Source organism: Neophocaena asiaeorientalis, unplaced genomic scaffold (genome assembly GCF_003031525.2).
Source record: "Neophocaena asiaeorientalis asiaeorientalis breed wild unplaced genomic scaffold, Neophocaena_asiaeorientalis_V1.1 scaffold10, whole genome shotgun sequence".
NCBI lineage: Eukaryota > Metazoa > Chordata > Mammalia > Artiodactyla > Phocoenidae > Neophocaena > Neophocaena asiaeorientalis.
In genome coordinates this window covers 380,902-403,147 of record NW_020172817.1, presented here as the reverse complement: position 1 = coordinate 403,147, position 22,246 = coordinate 380,902, and the positions used below count along the sequence as shown (strand labels likewise).

The following is a 22,246-nucleotide window of genomic DNA, read 5'->3' as shown; positions in this document are numbered from 1 at the left end:
TTTTTGTAAGTTTTACTGACTATAATCAATAGATGGGATAAAGTTTAATCAATATACACCCTTTGGGATATTACAGCAGTTTAGCCTCATCTTTAATTTAACAAAAAGTCACACATCTTCAGTATAGCTCAGAGTCATTAAAAAATTTTAAGATTCCCTTAGCTCACTGTGGGGATGCAATTTATTCCACAAGTCATGCATCCAGAAAATAATCTTTCTAAAAAATTAGAACATAGGGATCATTTGTCACTTGATAGTGTATTGTGCTTAATAAAATGGGCAGCACTCAGAGTACATAGATATTTTGGAAAGCTTTTTAACTTCCTGAACCAAAACCTTGATCCAAAGAAACAAAAGTACCTAAAGAAGTAAAATCTCTACACAAGAAAATATGTTTCTGTCTGTTATTTATGCCTCTAAGTACCTAAGATTTTAAAAATTCCAATAATATTGAGTTCTGGAAATGCTATTGAACCATTTTAAGCATTTTAAAAAATTTATTTGAAAAATTTACATGAAAGCTATTTGGATGTTTTAGTCTCCAGTCAGTAGACTAACAGACGTCACTAAGCCTGGATTTAGGCATTCATTCCAGGGCTAAATGAGTTACACATGCCCACCTGGAAAATAGGTTCTCCTTCTGGTGTCAGGACTCTGATTTGGGGTGGTTACCGTCACATACTAGGCTATTAGGTAAATTTGAGCCCCAAATGGAAAAATGTTCAGGGGTCTTCTGTATCTTTATTGAAGAATGGTAAAAGTGACCACATTCTATTCAATCTCTATGGTTAGTTAGCTGTGTGATTGGAAGCCAGTCACTCAGGCATCTTAGTCTATGATATATTCATCTCTGTAAGAACAGGATTGTCTCAGTCATCTTTAGGTCCCTTCACATTCTCAAATGCCATAGTCACATGATGTTTAACAGTAAACAGTACTGTTTACAAACAGTAAAATACTGGTCAATCTAAATGTGCTAACTTCGTTATCTGCAATGTGATAAATGACAAAACACAAGTCAAAGACAGACTTCCGATTTTAAATGCAAGCCTGCTTTCTAGCTGAACTCAGTTTGCATGAAATGTCCTTAATGAATTATCTCCTTTGTATCAGAAAACTATGACAGTTTTGATGAGGGTATATTAAGGCTTTCTATTAAAGGTCCAATTAAGATATTCTTGATTTTCACTAAGCTAAACTTTTATAAATCAATTTGGTCAACAGAATAAAAACTCAGTTTAATATGAATATATTTTGAAACACATTTTCTGAGTATTCTTGTCTTTCTTTTCAGAAGTTTGAATCCTGTATGCAAACTTTCTTAATCAAAAATTTTTACTTTCTTTTTCAAGTTTGCTATATGACCTTGTCATTATTTTGAAATATCTATTTTTTGCTGTTATAACATTCTAAATTAATGAGGTATTCCTAACTGCCATCTCATCATGAGCTGTGCGAAAATTTCAGAAATGTGTAAGAAAACAACACACTAATAAGGATTCCATGAATATATTGGAATCATTTATTCTCTGAGGCTACAATTAAACTCAAAACAAGATGAGTAATGACTTCTAATTCTCTGCAACTATTCTTTTTTTTTTAAAGATATTTTAGAAAGATATTTTTTTAATTTAGCAAATATTTCCAAACCTGATCACAATTTTATTTCTTATGTTAGCGTATATATTGGCTATAGTTTCCTAAATAATGTCAAGGTAAGCATTTGAAAAAATTATGCAAGATTTTTAATATTTCTTTCTGATGGCTTTAAAGTTTCTATACAAAGAAAATACTAAAATTTTTACCAATAAATAAATGTATAGATAAATTCAGATTATAAATCAGAGTAGAAAAGAAGCAAAGATGGGAGGATATACTTACTCATATAAATTCATACTAAGGCTCTTCATCCTACGAGAATTATTAATTGCGGGCTTCAATAATTTCTTTATGTTGCACTAAATCAAGTGGCATAAGTATTTGACTTTACAATATGGAGAAACTCTAAAATAAAGAACAGGTTTTTTTTCGCGAGATGCTAGAGTTAAAAATGGAATTCTCTTCAGCATCTTTTTTTCCCAGAGTATGAAACACATCTTAACATGGGAAACATTCACTTCCTACTTTGTGATATCAGACTTCTGTAAATGCATTTTATTATTATTATTAGTTGAAATATACAAAAGGCAGATTTGGGGGCTTTAAATAAACAGGGTTTTTGTAGTAAAACAAAACTGGGTTTAAATTCTGGATCTGCCACTTTATCATTATGTGAATTTGGCCAAATTACCTGTTTGTACCTCAGTTTCTTCATCTATAAAATGGGACTAATATTGCAGAGTCATTAGGGTTGTTACAAGGGTTTGGGGCATGCTGTTACAAACCCCTGGCCCACAGATAGCAAGCAGCAAATGGTCACTGTTTTTAGTAGCCACATGATACAGGGTCACATTTTCAGAAAACTCCCCTGCTTCTTGTGTCCATCATAGGACTGCTCATCTGTCAGTAGCTACTCAGGAAATTCCTGAATTCTATTTCCAGTATGCCAGCAAGTGAGCACAGCCAGTTTAAATCAAGGTTTCTTCACTACTGTTAAATAGCCTGGTTCTGATTTTATTTTTAAGAAAGTTGATGATGATATTGCTGTAAATTGCATATCCTTGTTTTGAGTTAAAAAAGACAAAAGCTAGACATGATATGCTCTTAGAAATCTGAAGAATCTTACTAATAGTTTAGAAAATGGGAATACAAAAGACAAGTCAGGAAGCTTTTCACAAATACCTGTGAGACTCAAACTCCCTTTCATTATCAATTCTACTGACTGGGAGTTAATTGCATTTCAGGGCACATAGCAAGGTACATCTCTCAATGTGCATCTCCTTAATTAGTACAAACATTTGGTCCCTGGGAAAGGTGGAAGTATGAGGATTACTTTTGTATTTGTTAATGTTTTCTGCTTTATTCACTGTTTGCACCTAGAGGCCCATGTAAATGACACACTTTTGTTAAAATCAAGAACAAATATTATATAAGTTATGCCCTCAAACACCAGCTATGGAGTCTGATTATTTTAAGGCAGCTTTGGAAGGATTCATTTTAGTTGTCTAACCGAAACAAAGCAGAAAGAATAATGTATATGCTAATGGATTTGTGCTTCTCAATATTTGCATTTAAAGACAATATATCTGTCACCTTTGCATAGCAACAACTGGGCGAATGTGTGTAACATAGCTGGTGTTCAATTAAATGCTCCCAGTGATATACAGCAATTACTGAAGCAATTAACAATATAATGGAGCCATTATATATAATTTGTTTTTTGTAGTTTTTTACTAAATGAAACGTATGTTGAAATATTAACATGAATACACATATATATGAAACATACATGCTAGTATGCATTTCCTAAAAATATATTTTCAAAATTTCTTTCCATGAGTATAATTAGCACCCCCATTTTACCAAAGTACTACCCAGTTTGGTGTACTCTGGGTGAGGGTTTTTCAAACCCTGATATTCCAGACCAGATAATTCTCTGTTGTGGGGACTCACTTGTGAGTTTTAGGATGTTCAGAACCACCCCTGACCTCTACCTACAAATGATGGTAACATTCCACACGGAGTTCTGACAGCCAAACATGTCTTCAGACATTGTCAAATGTCTCCCGGTAGGGGGGAATTTGCCCTTGGGTGACCACTGTTTTATGTGGAATAGTTTTTTGTTTTTTTGGTATGTTGGGATATATAGAGCAACATTGAAACAAGTTTGTCCCTGACCTCAATTTTTCCTCCTTTGGCCTACCTTTTAGGAACATATATTCCACCCTTTACAGCATTCTGAAATTTCATTATTATTTATTTTGAAATGCAAATCTTCCTGTCACTGTTTCTTATTAAACTCACTCATGCATCTCTGATTTATCTTTTCCCCCCACTGACACTGCTGTCACGATAAATTTCTAAGATGTCACCTTGGAAAGCCTTTTCCAAGCACAAAGTGCAAAGCCTTTTCATTATCTCTCTAAAGCATCTTTTTACAACCTCATTATTTGTTATTCCCGCACAGGTAACCTAAGCTCCTTGTGTACACAACAAACTGCAGTTATGTTCTCTATTCTTCACCTGTCTAATCTTAACCTGGGTTTTGAGCTTCAATTCAATCTTCCTCAACTCATTCCCTCCGGAAGATGCCAGGCATACTTATTCCCTACATATGTATCAGACTTTTATCACCCTTATGAAAGGATGTAAATTTTTTCTCTCCACTGGACTTCAAGCTGCTCTGTGTGTGTGCATTTGTTTAATTTCTTTATCCTGAGGAATATCATAATATTTGCATATAAAAGGTGCTTTAAATATCACTTTTAAAAATCAATGTACCTCCCACCTCCTTTAATTAAAAATATAGAATGCATCATTAATATCAAGTTTTAGTTTTTAAAAAAAAAGTCTTATCAATGTTTATCAAATATTTCCACATCAAACTCACAGCAGGAAATATTTTTACTATCAAAAGCTGTTGGCTCCTTTTGGTAAATGGCTACATTTATAAATATCTTTATAATGTTAACTTTCAATGTAGACACATTTTCCTTATTAAGTGTCAAAAATGCTATTAAAATATGGCATTCTATGGAATGATGAAGCATCGTGGTCTTTCCTGTGCTTGGACAAATAAGCATATCAACTTCTGCTTGCATCGCTTAATTAAAGATCAATTTTCACAACTGGGTTTATGCCTATTATATCGTATACTTTGTCTATCCTGCTTCAAGCATGTCCAGCTCTTTCTCTCAGTGTGAAAGAAGGGTTCTCAACTAACAAGGTAATGTTACGGCATTCACAGTTGAAGCAGAATTGTTTAATACATACCTCTGTGCTTGGAAAATTGTTTCTCTCCAGGCATGAGTGCTGTGGCCATTATTTAAAAACTTAAGAACAATCATGCTTATATAAAAGGAAATGGAAACACTTTACAAAACATTACATAGATATCAAGGAGAATACTTATCATATTAGCTTTTGTTAAAATGGATGAGAACTAAAGAAAGTGAGAAGACCAACTTGAGAAAAAGTAGACAGATTTGTTTCAGGGTTCAGACTATCTAGAGCCTTAGAATTATCTGAGGGTATAAATACAGGGTAAGTAAAGAGTTTTATACATTATGCAATTCTTTGATTTTGTCATAATTGAGACAAAAAAACACCAAACACCCTTCTTATTAGTCAGTGAGCACGTACTGACTATGCTAAGTACTTTCTGTCAACCTAATTTAATTCCCTCAATATATGTATGCAACATTATTATTCCTTGTTCATATATTTGATATCAAAACTCAGCAAGGTTGAATGACTGTATAAGATGACACAGTTAGTAAATCAAGTCACCAGAATTCCCACATTGTTCTTCCTGTCTTCAGAAGTGAGTCTCTAACTTGCCTTGAACAAGTTAGAATTAATTGAATGACTATTAGGTGGAGGCCACTCTGCTTAGCACTTAAAGCACATAGTTTGAAACAATCTCGCAGTAACTCTGAGAGATAGATATCTGTGGTGTTCTTTCACGAATAAGGAAAAGTAATTTCCTAAAGGCTTATAGCCATGGTGGCAGAACAAGGAGTCAGAGCTGAATGTTTATTCCCAAACCCTCATTTTTGTGTGTGTGTATTTATACTTCCTATTGATAAGATATCAAACATTCTCTACTTTGTGATTAAATATTTCTCTCTAAATGTTTCCATTCAGTTATGCTCCCATCTATTAAGTCAAATGGAAAAAACTCATCTGTGTGGTCACCAATATATTCATGGAGATAGCTACATGTATGCTAAATTTGACAGAAACCTATCTGTTATTTATTCAGTTAAATAATCAGCTAAGATTATAGTTGAATTATATTAATAGAAAATAACATGGATGGGATGTGTAGCTGTGACGGCTTGTCTCTGTGGCTCCAGGATAAGAGTCTTTCTGAATAAAGATGCCAAAAATGTGAAGTGACTAGATGGGAGCCAAGAGATAAAACTAGGGAATGGGAGCTTGCAAAATATTGGTTCCCAGGGTGGAGGTCTAGCCTGAGCTCCTGTGGTGGGAGGTATGAGTCCAAACCATTGGACTAAGAGAGAACCTCAGACTCCAGGGAATAATAATTGGAGTGAGGCCTCCCAGAGGACCTCATCTCAGCACAAAGACCTGGCTCTATCGAACTGCCTGCAAACTCCAGTGCTGGACGTCTCAGGCCAAACAACCAGTAAGACAGGAATACAGCACCACCCATTAAAAAAAAAAAAGTTACAGACGAAGGAAAAAGGTAAAAACCTAAAAGACCAAATAAATGAAGACAAAATAGGCAACCTACCTGAAAAAGAATTAAGAGTAATGATAGTAAAGATGATCCAAAATCTCAGAAACAGAATGGAGAAAATACAAGAAATATTTAACAAGCATCTAGAATAACTAAAGAGGAAACAAAGTGATGAAAGACACAATTATTGAAATTTAAAATACTCTAGAAGGAATCAATATCAGAATAACTGAGACAGAAGAACAGATAAGTGAACTGGAAGATAAAATGGTGGAAATAACTGTCAGGGAGCAGAATAAAGAAAAAAGAATGAAAAGAATTGAGGACAGTCACAGAGACCTCCGGGACAACATTAAACGCACCAACATGCAAATTATAGGGGTCCAAGAAGAAGAAGAGAAAAATAAAGAGTTTGAGAAAATATTTGAAGAGATTATAGTGGAAAACTTTCCTAACATGGGAAAATAAATGGTCAATCAAGTCCAAGAAGCACAGAGAGTACAATACAGGATAAACCCAAAGAGAAATATACTGAGACCCACATTAATCAAAGAATCAAAAAGTAAATACAAAGAAAAAATATTAAAAGCAGCAATGGGAAAAGCAACAAATAACATACACAGGAATCCCCATAAGGTTAATAGCTGATATTTCAGCAGTAATTCTGCAAGCCAGAAGGGAGTGGCAGGATATATTTAAAGTGATGAAAGGGAAAAACCTAAACCAAGATTAATATACCGAGAAAGGATCTCATTCAGATTTGATAGAGAAATTAAAACTTTTAGATAAACAAAAGTTAAGAGAATTCTGCACCACCAAACGAGCTTCACAACAAATGCTAAAGGAACTTCTCTAGGCAGGAAACACAAGAGCAGGAAAAGAACTACAATACCAAATCCAAAACAATTAAGAAAATGGCAATAGGAACATATATCTTGATAATAATTTTAATTATAAATGGACTAAATATTCCAACCAAAAGACATAGACTGGCTGAATGGATACAAAAACAAGACTTGAATATATGCTATCTACAACAGACCCACTTCAGACCTAGAGACCCACACAAACTGAAAGTGAGGGGATGAAAAAAGATACTGCATGCAAATGGAAATCAACAAAAAGCTGGAGTAGCAATTCTCATATCAGACAAAATAGACTTTAAAATAAAGACTATTATAAGAGACAAAGAATGTCACTACATAATGATCAAGGGATCAATGTAAAAAGAAGATATAACAATTGTAAATATTTATGCACCAAACATAGGAGCACCTCAATACATATGGCAAATGCTAACAGCCATAAAAGAGAAAATTGACATTAGCACAATAACAGTAGGGGACTTTAACATCCCACTTTAACCAATGGACATATCAGCCAAAATGAAAATAAATAAGGAAACACAAGCTTTAAATGATACATTAAAAAAGATGGACTTAACTGCTATTTATAAGACATTCCATCCAGAAACAACTGAATACACTTTCTTCTCAAGTGCTCATAGAACATTCTCCAGGATAGATCATATCTTGGGCCACAAATCAAGCCTTAGTAAATTTAAGAAAATTGAAGTCTTATCAAGTATCATTTCTGACCACAACACTATGAGACTAAATATCAGATACAGGGGAAAAAAAAAAAAAAAAACTGTAAAAAATACAAAGACATGGAAGCTAAACAATACATTACTAAATAACCAATAGATCACTGAAGAAATCAATGAGAAAATAAAAACATACCTAGAAACAATGAAAACACAATGACCCAAAACCTATGCAATTCAGCAAAAGCAGTCCTAAGAGGGAAGTTTATAGCAATACAATCCTATCTCAAGAAACAAGAAAAATCTCATACAAACCACCTAAACTTACACCTAAAGCATTTAGGGAAAGAAAAACAAAAAAAAACCCCAAAGTTAGCAGAGGAAAGAAATCATAAAGATTGGATCAGAAATAAATGAAAATGAAATAAAGGAAACAATAGCAAAGATCAATAAAATAAAGGATGGTTATTTGAAAAGAAAAACAAAATTGATAAACCATTAGCCAGACTCATTAAGAAAAAAAAGGGAGAAGACTCAAATCAACAGAATTAGAAATGAAAAAGGAGAAGTAACACCTGACACTGCAGAAATACAAAGGATCATGAGAGATTACTACAAGCAACTATATGTCAATAAAATGGACAACCTGAAAGAAATGGACAAATTCTTAGAAAAACACAACCTTCTGAGACTGAACTAGGAAGAAATAGAAAATATAAACAGACTGACCACAAGCACTGAAATTGAAATTGTGATTAAAAACCTTCCAACAAACAAAAGCCCAGGAACAGCTGACTTCACAGGTGAATTTTATTAAACACTTAGAGAAGAGCTAACACCTATCCCTCTCAAACTCTTCCAAAATATAGCAGAGGGAGGAACACTCCCAAACTCATTCTACAAGGCAACATCACCCTGACACCAAAACCAGACAAAGATGTTACAAAAAAAGAAAACTACAGGTCAGTATTTCTGATGAATATAGATGCAAAAATCCTCAACAAAATACTGGCAAACAGAATCCAACAGCACATTAGAAGGATCATACACCACAATCAAGTGGGGTTTACCCCAGGAATGTAAGGATACTCCAATATATGCAAGTCAATTAATGTGATGCACTATATTAATAAACTGAAGGATTAAAACCATAGGATAATCTCAATAGATGAAGAAAAAACTTTTGACAAAATTCAATACCCATTTATGATTAAAGCACTCCAGAAAGTAGGCATAGAGGGAATCTACCTCAACATAATAAAGGCCATATATGACAAACCCACAGCCAACATTGTTCTCCATGGTGAAAAACTGAAACCATTTCCTCTAAGATCAGAAACAAGACAAGGTTGCCTACTCTCACCACTATTATTCAACACAGCTTTGGAAGTTATAGCCACAGCAATCAGAGAGGAAAAAGAAATTAAAGGAAACCAAATTGTAAAAGAAGAAGTAAAACTGACACTGTTTGAAAATGACATGATATGATACATAGAGAATCCTAAAGATGCTACTAGAAAACTACTACAGCTAATCAATGAATTTGGTAAAGTAGCAGGATCCAAAATTAATGCATTGAAATCTCTGGCATTCCTATACACTAATGATGAAAAATCTGAAAGAGAAATTAAGGAAACACTCCCATTTACCATTGCAACAAAAAGAATAAAATACCTAGGAATAAACCTACCTAGGGAGACAGAAACCTGTAGGCAGAAAACTATAAGATACTGATGAAAGAAATTAAAGATGATACAAACAGATGGAGAGATATGCCATGTTCTTGGAGTGGAAGAATCAACATTTTGAAAATGACTATACTACCCAAAGCAATCTACAGATTCAGTGCAATGCCTATCAAACTACCAATGGCATTTTTTACAGAACTAGAATGAAACATTTCATAGTTTGTATGGAAACACAAAAGACCCCGAATAGCCAAAGCAATCTTGAGAAAGAAAAACAGAGCTGGAGGAATCAGGCTCCCTGTCTTCAGACTATACTACAAAGCTACAGTAATCAAGACAGTATGGCACTTGCACAAAAACAGAAATATAGATCAATGGAACAGGATAGAAAGCCGAGACATAAACCAAAGCACATATTGTCACCTTATCTTTGATAAAGGAGGCAAGAGTATACAAGGGAGAAAAGACAGCCTCTTCAATAAGTGGTGCTGGGAGAACTGGACAGCTACATGTAAAAGACAGAAATTAGAACACTCCATAACACCATACACAAAAATAAACTCAAAATGGATTAAAGACCTAAATGTAAGGTCAGACAATAAAAAGCACTTACAGGAAAACATAGGCAGAACACTCTATGTTATAAATCACAGCAAGATCCATTTTGACCCACCTCCTAGAGAAATGGTAATAAAAACAAAAATATACAGTTGGGACCTAATGAAACAAAAGCTTTTGCACAGCAAAGGAAACCATAAACAAGATGAAAAGACAACCCTCAGAATGGGAGAAAATATTTGCAAATGAAGTAAGTGACAAAGGATTAATCTCAAAATATGCAAGCAGCTCATGCAGCTCAATATCAAAACAACAAACAACCCAATCCAAAAATGAGCAGAAGACCTAAATAGACATTTCTCCAAAGAAGATATACAAATTGCCAAAAAACACATGAAAAGATGCCCAACACCACTAATTATTAGAGAAATGCAAATCAAAACTACAATGAGGTATCACCTCACACCAGTCAGAATGGCCATCATCAAAATATCTAGAAACAATAAATGCTGGAGAGGATGTGGAGAAAAGGGACCCCTCTTGAACTGTTGGTGGGAATGTAAATTGATACAACCATTGTGGAGAACAGTATGGAGGTTCCTTAAAAAACTAAAAATAGAACTACCTTATGAGCCCACAATCCCACTACTGGGCATATACCCTGAGAAAACCATAATTCAAAAAGAGTCATGTACCACAATGTTCATTGCAGCTCTATTTACAATAGCCAGGACATGGAAGCACCCTAAGTGTCCATGGACAGATGAATGGATAAAGAAGATGTGGCACATATATACAATGGAATATTACTCAGCCATAAATATAAACAAAACTGAGTTATTTGTAGTGAGGTGGATGGACCTGTAGTCTGTCATACAGAGAGAAGTAAGTCAGAAAGAGTAAAACAATTACTGTATGCTAACACATATATATGGAATCTAAAAAAAAAAAAAAAGGTTCTGATGAACCTAGGGGCAGGACAGGAATAAAGACGCAGATGTAGAGAATGGACTTGATGGCATGGGGAGGGGGAAGGGTAAGCTCAGATGAAGTGAGAGAGTGGCAGTGACATATATACACTACCAAATGTAAAATAAATAGCTAGTGGGAAGCAGTTGCATAGCACAGGGAGATCAGCTGGGTGCTTTGAAACCATCTAGAGGGGTGGGATAAGGTGGGTAGGAGGGAGATGCAAGAGGGAGGGGATATGGGGATATACATATGCATATAACCAATTCACTTTTTTATACAGCAGAAACAAACACACCATTGTAAAGCAATCATACTCCAATAAAGTTGTTAAAAAAAAAGAATACAATGGTATATATGCAAAAAAGGAAAATAACATAGAAAATAAATATTTTAAATATTATTTAATTCATTTTAAATTACTGTGAGAGTCAATAAAATCTGTATATGTCTAAAAGGTGGAAGTATACCATACCTTACTAAGCTGTTAGCACTGTCGGGATCTTGTGCCAAAACTGTGCCAACAACAGTCCCAATCTTGGCATTTTCATAGACTTCCATGACATAGGAAGGCATGGAAAATAGTGGTGGTTCATCTACATCCCCAACAATGATCTTCAGCATGGTAGAATCTTTAAAAGGACCCAAGTGAGAAAAGCGAAAATCAAGATGTGTATTGGCTCCTTCTATGTTGAGGGTATATGACTTCTTTTTCTCATAGTTCAGTGGCTGTGGGAAAAAAAAAATAAGATTTCCAATATTATGACTACCATCACTTGTTAAACAAATATTTTCTTTTCCTTTTTTTGAAACAAACAAACAAACATGAATAGGTTTAGGTCAATCCACTTCCATTTATAAAGAAACTATGAAGTTTATCTTAACAGTGACACCTAAAGCAGAAACCATGGAAACTCAAGTCTGAATCAATTGTGATTTTTCAGAGCCATAAATATGATGACAACTAGCAACAAAAGGAAATTTCCCACGGTCAAACAAATATTGATTTTTGCAGACTCATTCTTAGTCTCTTCTGGTAACTTCTTTCTATCTCCTCTTCAGCTTAAATTATTAATTTTTAAAATATTTGCTACTAATTTGAGAAATTTAAAAAATACATTTTTTATTTTGCATTTAAACAATTTATCTCATATCATTGATTTTTATCTATTATCATCTTATTTTCACCTTGCTGGTTTTAAACTTGGTATCTTATTTTAAAATTGGGTAAATGTTTACATTTTCAGTGCAACAATATTTTCTTGAAATTTTAGCAGAAGATTTTATAGACTTTTGAATTTCATTTTTGTTGTTTTAATTGTATTATTTTTTAATTTCTTTTTTGCTGCTAATACCATTTCATGTATTAGTTTTGTTTTTTATTCCCTTTATTATTATGTTTTGATCAACTTTATTTTTTATTACAGTATTCTGTTCATTTTTAGTTTTACTTTTTAGCTTTGAATTTACATTAATAGTTTGTCATAATTTTTTATTTTTTTCTTATTTTTTAAATCACCCAGCCAATTTTTTTTTTCTATTAATCATATATGTCTGGAGTCATGAATTTGGCTTAGCATACAATAATGAATAAAAATAAGGTCAGTCTAGTGTTTTGTCCCAGGGAATACATGGTCTATTATAAGATTTATAGACATTTATAGCACTGTACATTTAGTGTTATAAGACATAGTAGGTATTATGAAAATAATAAGGATACAAACATAGATACAGAAGTGTGTGAGCAGGTAGGTAATCTTTGCAAGAGGAAGTACCTTTTTAGGTAAGAACTGAAGGTTTTGAAAGTGTTAAACATGATGCACATAGGCTCTGTGACATAAAATGAGCTTAGATTTAGGATTAGCCACATCAAAAGTCTCCATATTGATGCTAGTGCCGGTGATACAGATATCAGCCTTTATTTTGAGCATTGTGAATTACCTATAGATTAAGACCTATGAAAAGAAACAATAGATATTTTTTCATCCCTATTTCTGCCACTGATTTTTCAGTAGCCTGCTTCAATCTTGCAGCCTTCTTTCTTGGCAGGATCAAAGTATGATCATTCCCTATGGAGGAACTCAGATATTTTCCTTTACCCTAAGAGCCAAGGAGAATTTGTAGAGTATCCTTAACGGGATCTTATAAAGAGAAGATCAGTCTTACTGATGATTATTTCCCTTATTTTTTCTGAATTGTCTTAGAAAATTGGCCTTCCCAAAGACTGGAGATTACATAGAAGGAAAAACAAACATTTAATTTCCAAACCAGATACTAAGAACCTAGAATACTTCTCAGGACCATGGATGAGACTGGGTCATTACAATATTTTACAAGTGTTTATAAGACAAAATAAAATTTTAAATAATGTTAAAACTAAAATTCTTAAATATGAACCATATATATGATACATATACATTTATATATGGTGCAGATATTATGTATTTTAGATTTATATACTTTAAAGAAGGGATAATTGATCTGAAGTTTATAACCCACCAAGTGGGATTCATTTCCTTCTCAGGGAATTAAAACTAGAAATGAATTACCAAAGTAACTAACATCCATCTTGTTTGGCAGATTGTATTACTTTCAGTTGGACCCACAGATTTATTGTACTTCTTTCCTTGACTCCTCTCTCCTTAACATTAGTAAATAAGAATGTTTTGGGCTAATTCAAGAAGTCTCATCCAAATTTAAATCATCTGTTCTAGAAATGGTACACACTTTCTGCCTATCAAGAATTAGGTGCACAACAACTACTGAGCCCATGTGCTGCAATTACTGAAGCCCGCACGCCTAGAGCCAGTGCTCGGCAACAAGAGAAGCCACCGCAATGAGAAGCCCACACACTGCAACGAAGAGTAGCCTCCTCTTGCCACAACTAGAAAAAGCCTGTGTGCAGCAACAAAGACCTAACGCAGCCAAAAATAAATATAAAATAAATAAATTTAAAAAAAAAATTAGGTGCACAGGTGTGGTCCCCTTGGCGCAGAGGAACATGGACTGTCAGAATCCAGGCATTTTGCTCATGGAAAGCAACACCCTTGGCAGGTTTACTACTTCTTTGAGGTCAGTGTAATTTTTTAGACTCAATCTGCTGCATCTCATAGACTTTATAATGACTAAGGTTCATTGAGAGTCAGAAAGACTCTCAATGAAATTTGTGGGGATATTTTTGGCCACCTCTACCCCATCAGATATTATTATCAAGCTGTGCATCCAATATGACAGGCATCTCTTTTTCCATTTTTAGCAGGTCCCCTGGCAAGTTAGATGTCATTTATCTTAACACTCACTTACCTACTGCAAGTGTACAGGCTGTTTATGTGAACTCATGGTTTCATGTTTATGATTATCTCATGTATATTTAACTACCCCAAGAGAAGGATAATCATTTTGGAGGACTTGTTTTTCAGGTAGATGGATGGATAGGACCCATTTTGAGTCACTAAGGAAAGAGAAGCATTATTTCAGGTTGGGACAGGAATTTAGAAGCAGATGAATCAATGTAGATGGAAATATTTTTAACAACCTCATTTATGAAGAAAACATGGCAGTGCTAAATTGCAAGTATAGAAAAACTGGGAAGAAATTACACTATTTATTCTTGGAGATTGCAGGATTTTGTATACAATATAAAGTATGTTAATTCTTTGTTTTGTATTAAAACTACACTAGTACATAGAGATTGGATTAGGATTATAATTGTTATTTTTCCTCTTACTGTAAATCCTGGTAAAGCTTTCCAAATACTTACCATTCATACATTGTAAAGAGATATTCCAGTAATTTCATAGTAATATTTTGCTCCTGGGAAACTAGTTAGAACTCTGTCTGTGGTTTTCACCTTCCATAGTTACCAGCAGATTGTTTTATTACCTAAAATAGTCTATCAAAAACAATATACCAAGAACAGTGAGACTTATTCATCTAAAACCTGGTTTTGATGAAAAGGTGGAGGAAAAAAATTAAAAGAAAATGTACTCAGGTTATCAGAGTACCAAGAAGGCAAAAACATGAAATGTCTGGCTGCGAGTTTACATAACACAAAACATACCCTTCTCCTGTCTTAAAACAAAACAAAACAAAAATGGATACAGAATAACTCCATAAACATGAGGCACAGTAGGAACTTGATAAGGGTGATTATAGAGCCAGAGATTGCTTATGAGCATAATAAATAGTTTTTTCCATCTATACTATATTAAAATTTCAACTGCCCATGCTTGTAGGTTTTTTGGGCTGGATTCTTACAATAATCATTTGGATTGAACAGATGATTAAAACAATCAAGCTGAAAAAAAGAACTGTGGAAAGAGTTATTCCCTTTTGAGCTACTTGAAGACTCTTGGAAAGAATAGGCTCCAGTCTTTGATAATGTTCACCATTATTTACTCCATAAATCTGGTCTCACCAAGATATTTGGTGTGTGGGGGGGTGAGTGTTTACAATTTGAACATAGTTTATCCCATTTAACAAAATTTCAGAACTATGCCAAGTTTCCTTTTCTTTTTTTTGAAAACTGCAAATTCGGATTAACAGTTCAGTGTTTAAGACAAGAAGTAGATGAGCCTAAGGCAAAGGTGTTCTCCTGGAGTTTACTAACATAATATTAATGTTTAGAGAGAAATATTGGAGGAACACCATCAGATTCTTTATTCATTTTTATAGAATTTGTTTTGGGTTTAGTTCCAAATAGTTTCAGTGGATCTATCACTCCATGGTCATGCCTATAGATGAAGAGTCAGAACAAAAGTTTGCCCAAAGCAGTCCTCTGTCAAAAGGTATTATAAATATAGTGATAGATTTCACTGAATTGAAAGTTGGACTTTCCTCTTCAGCTTCTGGCTAAGCAGGAGAACCACTTTCCAGATATTAGAATCTTATAAGAATAAAAATAGTAGCTTGGCTGATTTTTTAAGTAATAAAATCTCTAATGAATGTTTAGTTTTTGTAAATAGTTCATTAGCATTAGAAACCTATTTCTTCTTATATACAAAGTGTGCACATGTGTTTGCCTGTGTGTGCATTTATAATAAGTTGGGATGCCTTATTTTTTTACTGCACATTGTGGTTCACAGTCCCCAAACTTTACAACCCAATAGCAAAGAAAGTCCTGATTCTTATTCTGTCACTCAACGCAAGTCAAAGAAATGATAAAGAAAAATTCAATAAATGCAATCCACTAAAAATTTTTAAATGTGGCTATTTGGAATGGACCTAGTATGGTTATAGCTGGAAACATTTCATATATTTTCTCTTAGGATTAATTTAAACTTTAAAAATACTTATATAACGTTTTATGTTTACTCTCACCATCCATCTCTGATCCTTTGTTAAATAAAGTGGTATAAAGATCTTTTACGCACTGCAGTATAAAAATTTTAAAAATACAAGGTACCCAGTTGCAAAAATGTTTAACAACTACTGTGGACAGACATACACTTGTAGCACACACAGATACACATTAATGGAAATTATCAGTACATTCATAATGAATAATTAGAATAAGTTCTTTCTACTCTATTAGATCTAGCAGATTTAAGAGGGATATGGAATTGCTGTGTTTTCTACAGTGAAAAGTTAGTGAAATGCCTACCTTGATACATAAAACAGAGAAGATAATTCAAAGAAAGTATTTGTGACTGAAACATCCCTGGAAATGTTGCACTGCAAAGACAAAATTAAACTTGAACTTTGATAAAAATATTTTACAGAAGACAGAAGGGGAAGTAGAGCCATGAGTGGCAGCATGTGCATGTGATACCAAAGGGGGAGGGACGTGGGAAGGGATAAATTAGGAGGATGGAATTAACATATACACACTACTATATATAACAGGTAACCAACAAGGACCTACTTTATAGCACAGGGAATTATACTCAATATTTTGTAATAACCTATAAGGGAAAAAAGTCTGGAAAAGGAGATAGATAGATAGATATAGGAATCACTGTGCTGTACACCTGAAATTAACACAACATTGTAAATCAACTATACTTCAATAAGAAAATATTGACATCATTCAAAAAAATATACACAGGATGTGTCATTCTTTGTGTGATTATAGGTGATTTGGATAACATGAAATAAAGGAGGGCAGTAAAATAACCACATGGAGAGGTCTAGAAAGTGTAATTAAAATTTGGTGCAAATAGAAAAAGAAAGGAAGACAAGAAATGTAGGTATTGAGGTATTATTGTACTTTTTTATGGTAACTTTTGTTTTTATTTTTTTATTTTTAAAAATTAATTTTTATTGGAGTATAGTTGCTTTACAATATTGTGTTAGTTCCTACTATACAGCATGAATCAGCTATACATACACATATATCCCCTCTTTTTTGGATTTCCAAAAGATATTGAGGTAGTATTGTACTTATTAGCCAGACACAGCCTAGAATACTATTTTACCTTATTTTATCTCTTTGTAATTATCACTTCGTAAAACGTTAAAATAAGAAAACTAAAGATTAAAAGACTTGAGATAATTCATAGATCTCTTAAATGGCAAGACCAAAATTTATATTTCATCTGACAGTAAAGATTATATTTTCTACCACGCTTCATTGACTAAAAAAACCATGTTTAAGAATTTTGGCTTAAAATATTAGGCATTGTATTTGCAGTTAAATACACTTGAAGAAGAAAAGTGATACTACAGACAGTATTTGCTGAGAGTCAGGAAAGCAAAAAGGATTGGAGCCTTGAATTAAAAAGAAAAATGGAACAACTGCTTATTATAAAGAAAGCAAATTAGCATATGGACCACAAGAAGAGAATCTGAGAGAGACTGCTATGAAGCCTATCCCTAGCTACAGGGTTTATGTCAGAGGAAAGAGCACATCAAGTTGCATTCATCCATATCTTTTTTTCCCCTTTCCACCCAGTCAGGCTCCATTAAACAATAAATGAAAGTTATCAAAGTGTATTTACAACGTACCACACCATGGACTGGTGAATTCAACTTGGCAATTTTCTGATGAAGGCATGATATGGACAGGAATGTGCAGATGCTCCTGCAAGCTGATTTATAGAGCAGTGCTGATTTTGATCTTTGGGAAGATTAGCTGTTCTGCCTTGCTGGCTAAAGTGAGCTGCCTCAGAGATTAAATAAGGAACAGGTTTGAAAGGACTTCTTTTTCTGTTCCCTGCCATCTGAATGAGTGCCTCTTAAAGGTTAAAATCCACAGAGTTATACAATTTAGTTTCCAAATTGTAATTATTTATAACATAAAATATACAGCAATGGAATAACTCTAAAATTGATAATCCTAATCTGAAGGATTAAGAAAATAGATCAATGCAAACATTAATACATTTTAGAGGAAGTATAGACTACATTAGAAAATAAATTCAGGAAAAAAATAGAAAGATAATTTGGACTCATTATCAAGGTTATTTTCAGTACATAGTCATTACCATTTACGTAATTGAAACACTTACCTTGAAAATACCTATTGCGTATGTGTATATGTGTATGCAATATAAAATAGAGAATGTTAACTACATATATGTGCACACATATGCACATATACAATTTTGCCTTCATTTTTCACAAACAGCATCAAATTAATTGAGGCCATGCAGGGTGGTAAGATCCCCATTGTCCTTAACCCCACAATCTATAGTTGTATTTTGGATTATGTGTGTATTCACATCATCCACCACTACCCTCACATTTGTAAACATGATATAAATGCCTACTTTATAAGGACAATAGTTCTCAATAGGCAAGGATCCCCCTGCTACTCACACCCCACACATATTCCAGCTAAATCGTTGCAAACTTATCTGCAAACATTTATTTCTCCCTCCTGTTTGATTTTGTCAAATAAGGAGGAATATTATCATAGGTTCTTTCTTTCCACCTGTGATCGAGATCCTAAACAGGGCCGTTTCTACCTCAGAGCATCTTTTGAATTCAATTACCCTCTCTTTAGTATCCCCAGTTTCTTGTCTCTATTGACCTTTTATCCATCTGCTATAAACACACTTTCAGTCTCCCAACTTACAATTAAAATCTCCATTTTATGATGTTCTCATTTATTTGCCTTTTAAAGTTTCTCCCTGGCTTTACTACAAAGCTTCTTAAAGGGGATAGTGCTGTTTTTTTCTTTTTTATCCTTTTAATTTTTTCTCCCATTTCCTTGCCTCCAATTTTCTCTCCACCACACTAAATTTGTTCTTCTCTTTATTTTAGCAAATAATAAATATATATATTTCATTCAAGTATGTAAAATGGGTAAATTTTCAGACTCTGAAAAGACAGATTCCTGAGTTCAATTTTCTGTCAATCAGTTTCTACATGGATACAATTCTTTTTCTCTGTGATTCAGTTTGTTTTATTAGTGAGAATAATAATATTCCCTATATCATAATATTCCAGTTAGATTGAAAGGAATGATAATAGGTGTACCAGCTCAATAAATATTTGGGGAAAGTTCTTAAAACTCATCCTGACACGGAGGAAACACTTAATAAATGTTATTTGCTGTTACTATCTATTGTGATGATAATGATGATGCGGATGAGGATGGAGAGCTGAAAACTGCTGTGAGAATCACCCTGCCCCCTTTTGCCAAATCGAATGAATCTTTATAATCCTAAATTGTGTTTCAGTTCTAGAATCCTTCATATTTTTAATGACTATCTTCCTCCTGTTCAGCATCCCTTGGGAATTTTCAATGATAAAATTAACCTCTGTTTTTTGATATTTTCTTCAAAGACTCTATTTCTTTCCTGCCTTCTGCTTGTTTCTTAAATACTGGTGTTCCCTAGGGTTCAAGACTCATCTTTCAGAAAGAGTTATTCATCTGCTTACCTGGATTTACCTGAGTGAAGAAGACAACCAAGGAATGAAAAGCAGACAATCCTCACTTCACTTTTTAATCCATAGTATATCCATTAATTACTCTAATGCTTATTGAATGCCTACGCAATGTCAGAAAACATGCTAGACATTGGGAATGCAGTGATTAGTTAAAAAATAGTCTTGTCCTTGTGTAGTTTCTAGTAACAATTAATTAGAAATACTGACATCAAATGAGACCTTATCACTTCCTACTTAGATAGCTTCAATGGCTCTCCATTGGGTAAAATTTAACAAGGCCCTGTGTGCTCACCTATGCACTAACTCCCTCACTCTCTGCTCCAGGATCAATGAAGGTTTTTAGGTCCTTACTGTACCATGTTCTACTCCATTCAGGTTCTTGTTGTGTTTTCTTTCCTCTTCCTGTAATGCTTTTTACCTAACTACCTCCTAAGTTTCTTTCAGTTCTCTGTTCAATCACTGCTGACTATCAGACAGCACCAAACACCCTAGATTTTGTTTTCCCAACAGCACTGTATAACTCTCCTTCATAGAACAGTTTTATTACCTATCTAAGAATGCATATGATATTTGATTGGTATCTCTCCAATTCCATAGATTGGAAGCTCTATGCAAGAAGACAGTGACTTTGGTTCTGCTAAGGCTCTCAGGACTCTTGTAGAGCACAGTTATGGGCACATAAGAGACACTCAAAGCTCACATATTTGTTAAAAGAAGACATGTAAGTTGACTATTTTTATTAACACATTTTTGATCCAAGTTTGACAATCTCAGAAAGTTGAAAATGAGATATTTTAGGTGAAGAATCAATATTTTATATAGACCAGTGATGACTACTTCTTAAGTATTTACACACTTTAAGCTCTACTTTGCAGGCCCCTTTTGTAATATACAAAAGGCATATTAATCCTCAATTTTAAATCAATATAAAATTGTGATTATTAGAAGAATAAATGAGATTTTACACAGTGTGAAAAGTGTATACAAAACACACAAATAGATGATTAGATAGATAGCTAGATGATAGATAAAAGATAGCTAGATTCAAACAGATAAATAGATGATTGATAGAGTGAAAGATAGATTGATTGGTTCACCTCGATATTACAGTAGCACATCAGAATAAAATTTCTCAGCCTGTGCTCTGAACATATTACACAGTAGAATCATCTGGAGTACTTGTTAAAAAGGCCAATTCTTTACCCCCACTCCATCCTTTCTGAATCAAAATATGGAGGGAAGGGCCTAGGGACCTAAATGTTAGTATATTTGCAATAATTGTCTCTTAAAAGCAAAAAGCAATAGATTTAGTCCAATGACAAATTCTTAGAAATAAAAAAGAATGGGGAAGAAGGTTAATGGCTTCACTAAAAGATCCATGACTGTCAAGCAAACTCGTCTCCTAAATATTGTTAGCCAACATGATGAAGTTTTTTACATTAGTTAGAAGGTCTCTTAATGCTACTTTGATTAGTACAGCATAGAGTAATGACATTAATAGAACAGGCATTCATGATAAATATGTTATCTGAAAACAAAGATGGGGTGACACATTCATAGTGTATTCTATAACCAATCATCCCACCCTACTAAAATACATTTCTTAAGAGAGGATTTAAACAGTTAGACATAATCATGATTAAAATGTAATTACATATTAAAGAGGAAATATTTGATCATTTTAATGACATGACAATATACATTATTCATACCTCTGCCAAATTTCCATTCGTGGAAAAATTATATAATTTTTACCTTCTTTAAGGAAAGGATCCCTTCTCTGGTCTCTTTGTCAGTGGAGATAGAGAATATCCCAACACCGTCACCATTAATGATGGAGTATGTCATGTCCGCATTTGAACCAGTGTCTGCATCATTTGCCTTGATTTTCCCAACAGCTGAACCAACTTGGGCTGACTCAGGAACATACAGCTGATAGTGCTCTGAAAAATATTTCATATTAAACCTATTTAATGATAATAATGTTCATAAAATAATATTCTTATTAGAAAGAGACATTAAAATGTTTAGACCATACATCTATTTATGCTTATATCTCTTTCACAAATGTTCACATTTCCCTATAGACACTTATGAATTAGACATTAAGCATAATGGACATGTTGTTATCAATTATTTTATTGTCAAGTTAGAATCATATCTATTACAGCAAGTTATTTATATAGCAAATCTCAAATAACTATATAAATAACAGAAATCTTTAATTAAAATGTCATTTTATAAAGATTTTCAACCACGATTAAATTAATGGTGATTTAACATTATACATAAATACAATTAGACTACATGGATAAGTGAATATAAAACATCTATAAAAATAATTTC

The 22,246-nt window shown here is 33.5% G+C and overlaps 1 protein-coding gene across 2 annotated transcripts in view; it reads right to left on the bottom strand.

The window, feature by feature from the left end:
• The window catches only part of CDH18 (cadherin 18), a 323,052-nt gene that overhangs the window by 86,805 nt on the left and 214,001 nt on the right, over positions 1-22,246 (bottom strand). For both annotated transcript variants that reach the window (XM_024741732.1, XM_024741733.1), the window contains 2 exons: positions 21,656-21,843; positions 11,541-11,794 (listed from right to left, as the gene is read on the bottom strand). In XM_024741732.1, coding sequence (XP_024597500.1) covers positions 11,541-11,794; positions 21,656-21,843 — 442 coding nt within the window. The remainder of the gene's footprint in view (positions 1-11,540; positions 11,795-21,655; positions 21,844-22,246) is intronic.